At 21.4% G+C, this 1,990-nt stretch overlaps 1 protein-coding gene across 1 annotated transcript; it reads left to right on the top strand.

Moving 5' to 3' along the window:
• Positions 1-212: 212 nt before the first annotated feature.
• On the top strand, positions 213-1,386 carry PGAL8A_00065700 (conserved Plasmodium protein, unknown function; the record flags this gene model as incomplete). Its single annotated transcript, XM_028674687.1, has 5 exons — positions 213-637; positions 750-830; positions 923-967; positions 1,046-1,163; positions 1,348-1,386. The coding sequence occupies 5 exons, from the start codon at positions 213-215 to the stop codon at positions 1,384-1,386; spliced, it is 708 nt and encodes a 235-aa protein (XP_028531015.1).
• Positions 1,387-1,990: the final 604 nt, after the last annotated feature.

Here is a 1,990-nt window from a genome sequence, read left to right as displayed (position 1 = left end):
TAAAAAATATATATAAATAAAATAAAGATTTATTAATTTATATATGAAGATGGAGAAATGATTATTTTAATATATTTTGAAAGCCTAATTATTTCTAAATGTTAATGAAGATTATGTCTATATATAAGAATTTAGAAAAATACATATTAATCCTAATTGATATTGTATATGAATACTTTGACTACATATAGCTTTTAAAAGTAAAATTTAAAATGACAAATAATACTCTTGGTTCTTCATTGTATCATAAAAATATGATTAATGATAAAAATGAAAAGATATTAAAAAAAAGAAAGGAAAATAATAATAAAAAACTCTTCTTAGATGAATCGTTAAGTGATATTTCTATATCTACTATAAGCAATAGCACAGGTATTGATTCAGATTTATATAATAGCGTTCTTAAAGAAATTAAAGAAGAAAAAAAAAGAAAAAAGAAATTAAAAAAAAAAAGTATTAATGAAAATGAATCAACAAAAAATGAAAATCTAATTTCCATGATTAATTTAAATGAAGAACAAAAAGCAGAAAAACAAAAAATTTCTCAGTCAAGTTTTGACAATAAAAAAAGACATAAAAATAAAAAAGATAGAAGAAGAAAAAAAAAAGTTAGGAAGTCAAAGTCTAGAAGTAAATGGTAAGTATATTTTTTTATAAATAATATATAACTTTAAGTAGAATTTATTAAAATATAAAAGTTACAAATACACACACAAATTCATATATATTATATTTTGCTTTTTTTAAAGTTCCTATGATGATAAAATTCCAAAAGACCCATTTAACCCTTTGTTATTAGCTTATGTAAAAGATAATAAAGTTAAATATAGGTTATATAAAAAAAAAAAAAAAAAAAAACAATTAAAAAAATAAATAATAAAAAAGTATATATTTTTTTGAAATTTTTTTATTTTTATAATAGAAAAAATGATGAAGATAAATTAAATTTTAGATGGAAACATGATAGGTAAAATATATATATATATATATATATATATTTATATTTATATATATATTATTTTTTATATGAATTTCTTTTTAATAGATATGAAAGTTCATCTGATGAAGAGGATAATGAAGAAAGAGAACAAAATGTAAATAAAGCTTTACCCAAAATTGACATATTTGAATTAAGAAAAAATTTATGGAAATCAAAAGCAGGAGTAATTAAAATATAGAAATAAAAAAAAAATAATAAAATAATAAAAATTTAAATTTTAAATTATAATGAAAAATTAAATATGTATTTACTTAAATTTTTTATTTAAAATTAATTTATTTTATTCACTTTAATTATATTTAATTTTATATTATTTTTATATTAATTATTTCTTATCTTTATAACAGGGTGTTTGCTTATCTCAAATAAGCGAAAATTTAAATTGAAAGTTAAATTAGAAAACAAAAAAAAAAAAAAAAAAAAAAAAAAATTTAATAAAAAAATTAAATCCTTAAGAAGAGTTGAAATATATTTGTTTAGTGGAAGTTCATAAAAGTAAGCATCAGAGTAAAGGATTTCTCACAAATATTAAGGTAGAAACAACCCAGGACTCTCAAAGCAATGTTACCACAGGATGATCCCTGTAAGCAGCTGTTGATAACAAAAGCAGTGTAGCTGTGTTAGTTTGCCCATTGACAACAGGAAAGATTTGGTAAGTCAGGGACAACATAGTGGTAATATTATCTCTAACAACTGGGTTTAAAGAGATGTGTCAGTTTTTTTTAAAATTCTGTATAATATAGTTAAATATTGAAGGAAGTGGGGTCTGGAACATAGATCTTTTCCTTATATATCCCCTAAAGCGTTCTTACTGCTCCAATAAATACTCACATATTTTTATAGAACCTGGAGTGGACTTCACAAAGTCAGGGAGAGAGAACTTTTTCCACCTAATCTACTTACTGCTGATAGGGTTTCCAAGCTCTGAATGTTTAAGTGCAAAATGCCTAAAAGAAAAGATACCATAGTGTTCCCACACCCTGACAGAGA

This window comes from Plasmodium gallinaceum (genome assembly GCF_900005855.1).
Source record: "Plasmodium gallinaceum strain 8A genome assembly, contig: PGAL8A_v1_43, whole genome shotgun sequence".
Taxonomy (NCBI): Eukaryota; Apicomplexa; class Aconoidasida; order Haemosporida; family Plasmodiidae; genus Plasmodium; species Plasmodium gallinaceum.
Note: the sequence above shows the minus strand (reverse complement) of the source record. Positions and strands in the feature narration are given on the sequence as shown.